Below are 3,773 nucleotides of genomic sequence, written 5' to 3' on the forward strand. Positions count from 1 at the left end.
GGTGCTGTGCATGGATCCTCGATGGCCCAGCTCCATCCTGCACCCTCCGGCTCCCCTGCCACGGCCCTGGCAGCGATGGCCCCAAGCAGCCTGTGTGTCCCGAGGAGAGCAGGTCTCCCTCCCCTCAGAGGCATTAGCTAAAGATGGATCAATACGGCTTGAGGCTGGGAGACGTACAGACAAACAAGCATGCACGATAATGGTTCTCCATCATAATGTGTCGTGTCAGGGGGTAAAAGGTTGAACAGCCCACTTTGGCAAATGGAAGTGGCTAAAAGGGTGTATTTTGCTGGCTAAATGGAAGCTCCCTCTGTGATTTTTCATGCTTCTGCATGCATCGCTTAAACACAGAGAAAGGAAAAAGTCATTTGTTTGGTCAGACAGAAATACACCAGATTTATTGTACTGAGAGATACAGGGGGGATATTTCCACGTGGCTGCAGTAGCTCTAAAGTTTTGGCAGCACAAAAAAAAAAAAAAGAGGCATTCACCAAGAACGTCTCTGGGCTCTGCCAGCCTCAGTCCCAGGGGTGCACATCCCATCCCTAAACCTCTGTGGGCAGCGGCCCGTTGCCAGCAGACTGCTTGATGCTCCCGTTTAGGGTGTTGGCCCTGAAGATGTACGACCTGCCCCTCACCGAGCCCTCGGTGTGGAGGCTCTCTGGCTTGTCCTGGCAGCGGAAAAAGGTGAGGAAGCCGTTCCTGTAGTTCTTGTTCATCCATCCGTACAGCAGGGGGTTGACAAACGTAGAGCACATGGCCCCCACGTGGAAGACAGTGTACAGGAGTTTGTATTCGTGGAAGATAAGAACCAGATCAAGATCAATGGCAAGCTGGAACATGTGGAAGGGGAGCCAGCAGACTGCGAATACCACGACTACCATCACTAGCATTTTGGTGGTTTTCCTCCTCCGGCACTGGTTTTCATTCCTAGAAGTGGGGCTGACGTGGTTTTTCAGCTTGAACCAGATCCTGGTGTAGGCATAGCAAATAACTGCCAGAGGGAAAACGTACTGCAGGAGGAGCATGGACAGGCTGTAGATGGTGGCGTCTCTGTTGTTGCCAGAAGGCCATTTTTCTGAGCAGACTGCCATTTTGAGGTTGATGGACGGGATTTCCTCATAGCGGTACTCCCTGAAGATGGCCAGAGGACCCGCTAGGACCGCTGCTGCCAGCCACATGATGGCTATGATGGTGAAGCTGAGCCTCTTGGAGATCCTGCTGTCCAGGTGGAAAACGATACACCGATACCTGTCCAGGGCTATCACGGTGAGAGTGAGAGTGGACACGTGGACGCTCAGGGCTTGAGCGTAAGGGACCAGGTGGCAAAGAACAGCTCCGAACTTCCACTCGTCCAGCAGCGTGTACACCAGGGTGAACGGCAGGCAGAGGGTGTCCACCATCAGGTCTGCCAGGGCCAGGTTCGCTATGAAGAAGTTGGTGACAGTCCTCATGGTCTTGTACTTCACGATGATGTAGATGACCAAGGAGTTGCCGATGAAGCCCAGCAGGATGATGAGGGAGTAGGCAGCAATCAGAACCACCTGGACCCCCAGGATCTTGGTGCTGTCCATCATAACGCTGCGGGACCCAGAGAGATCCTGGCTAGGGGTGACAAAGTCCTTGGTGTGCCAGCCCTGCGGCAGCTTCTCCTCTAATGCTGTCTTCTCCATGGCGAGGGTGCTGTTGGCTCCCTCCAGCAGTCCCATGCCTGGCCTGGGCCCTTCAGTCGGGAGAAGGGGGGCTGGAACATAAGCACAGCAGAGGTGAGAGCAGGGGAGGCAGCAGAGCATCACAATAAGAGCTGAGACTCCAAGGGCATCTCCCACACAGCATTTTGCCATGTCACAGCACCAGTGACATCCTTCTGCCTGATGCTTACCCCATATTCTTCCTCACACCGAATGGCCTTTCACCTCTCTGACAACTTCTGTTAGAGCCTACCATCAGATGGACGCCAATTCCTTAAGGAAAATTCAGGGCTCACGTTACTTGTCACGGGTTTCTGGGATTCTGTGTATCTAGATTGAACAGGGGAAAAAAAGCCCAAACGAGACAGGGCCAGACTGGTGGGCCCTGGAAAGATCTCCTGCTCGTGGAGCCCCTCCACATGTCTTCTGCTCCCTCAGGCTGGGCTCTGCAAAACAGAGAGCTGATTCAAACACATCAAAAATTTGGGACCTCCTGGGGCTGACAGAAGAAATCAATGATGGTGTCAGTCATCTTTGATGAGATTTACTTCCCTATAAAAACGCCCTGAGTCCTAATTCCTTAAGAAGCAGGAAAGAAAACCAGACACTCTCAAATTCAGGGTGCTCTCCTCCTCCTCTCCAAAATGCACTCTCTGCGGATTTTGCTCCCTGTTTGGTTCAGTTTCTTATTTCTCACCTCTCCAGCTGACAATACCTGTTGCCCCATCCCCACACGAGCATCCCACACTGCTCCAGCCACCCAAGCCAACGCAGGCAGTGGGTGGTGAGATTTTACAGGGAAGCACAGGAGCCGCAGAGCTGCACAGGGGCAAGCAGCTGGAGCTGTGAACGAGCCTCCTGCAGAGCTGCTGCTGAGTGTCCAGGCACAAACATGCCCCAGAGCCAAAGCCAGCCAGCCTCTCACCACACCATGCACAAATGCCTGCACCAACACAGCTTTGGGAGCCAGGAGTGGCTCAGCCTCGAGCCCATGGCTGGTGTTTGGTGCCGTAGTGGCACAGTGTTGTGGCAGGGCTTTTGCTCAGTCCAAACACAGCAGGAGAGAAGCCAGCTCTGCCACCAGCTCCTTCCAACCTCCACGTCTCAGAATTGCTGCTGGTGTGCATGGTGGGCATGGCCCCCTGCACCTTCCCCTCATGCACACCACGTCGAGGTCAGAAGTTGCACCATGCCCAAACAGGGCTGCCCACAGAGCATCGTGCTTTCTGTGATGGAAAGGGGCAATTCCCTGCTGCCCCTGAGGAAGGGAAGAAGACACAGGGCTTAAACAAAGCTGGAAACTGGGGGCCTGGTCACCTTCTCAGCCTCCCAGAGGAGTTAACTGTTCTGGGTTTTTCCCAGGGGTGACAGGATTTCATCTGACTGGGTGCTGGTGGGCTTCCCACAGGTCTGTGCCCCGCAAGCCGAATGTTTGAGGACAGCCTGTCCGTGGGAAGGGAGGATGCTTTACCACACTCTGTGCTGAGCACATCACATTTAAGCTAGTTCTTTAAGCAAATAGCACAAAATAATGGTGGCAAGATGGCAAAGGAGGCGGCAATTACATCGCAAAGAACAATAAATGGCTGCGTGTTCTCTCCTCGTTCCTCCGCACGGGGCTGCGATCCCCTGGGAGCTGCTCCTGGAAGCTGCCTGCAGTAGCCTGGCCCTGCCCATGCCGCCCTTCTCCTGCCCTCGCCGTGCCCCCCAGCTTGCCAGACTTGCCAAACTCCAGCACCAGCTGGCCACTTCATGCCAGCAGCTCCTGGGAGTGAAGCTGTCGGCTCAGACACCGTGGAAACAGAGACCAGAAAGCTGCCAGCAGGGTAGGAAGGAGGCTTTGAGCTGCAGGAGCAAGAGGGCCAAAGGGCTGGTGAAGGAAGCAGAACAAGTGCAGGGTACGCTTTCAGTGGCTGCACTTCCCCTTTTTGCTCTCAGGCTGGATTTCTACACCTCCCGGATTGCCCAGCCTCACTTCATCGGTCACTTCTTATCCTCTTTTCTGTGTCTTGCCCGTCCCGTTTATCTCTGGTACCCGTGTCTTGGGTGCTCCCTTCCCTCCATCCCCACCAGTCTGCCAGT

At 54.5% G+C, this 3,773-nt stretch overlaps 1 protein-coding gene across 1 annotated transcript; it reads right to left on the minus strand.

Moving 5' to 3' along the window:
• Positions 1-545: 545 nt before the first annotated feature.
• On the minus strand, positions 546-1,709 carry LOC309883614 (neuropeptide Y receptor type 2-like; the record flags this gene model as incomplete). The annotated part of the gene is made up of 1 exon (XM_082771855.1): positions 546-1,709. One exon carries the CDS (start codon positions 1,707-1,709, stop codon positions 546-548), a length of 1,164 nt encoding a protein of 387 aa, XP_082627981.1.
• Positions 1,710-3,773: the final 2,064 nt, after the last annotated feature.

Source organism: Aythya marila, assembly GCF_965140915.1.
Source record: "Aythya marila genome assembly, chromosome: 14".
NCBI lineage: Eukaryota > Metazoa > Chordata > Aves > Anseriformes > Anatidae > Aythya > Aythya marila.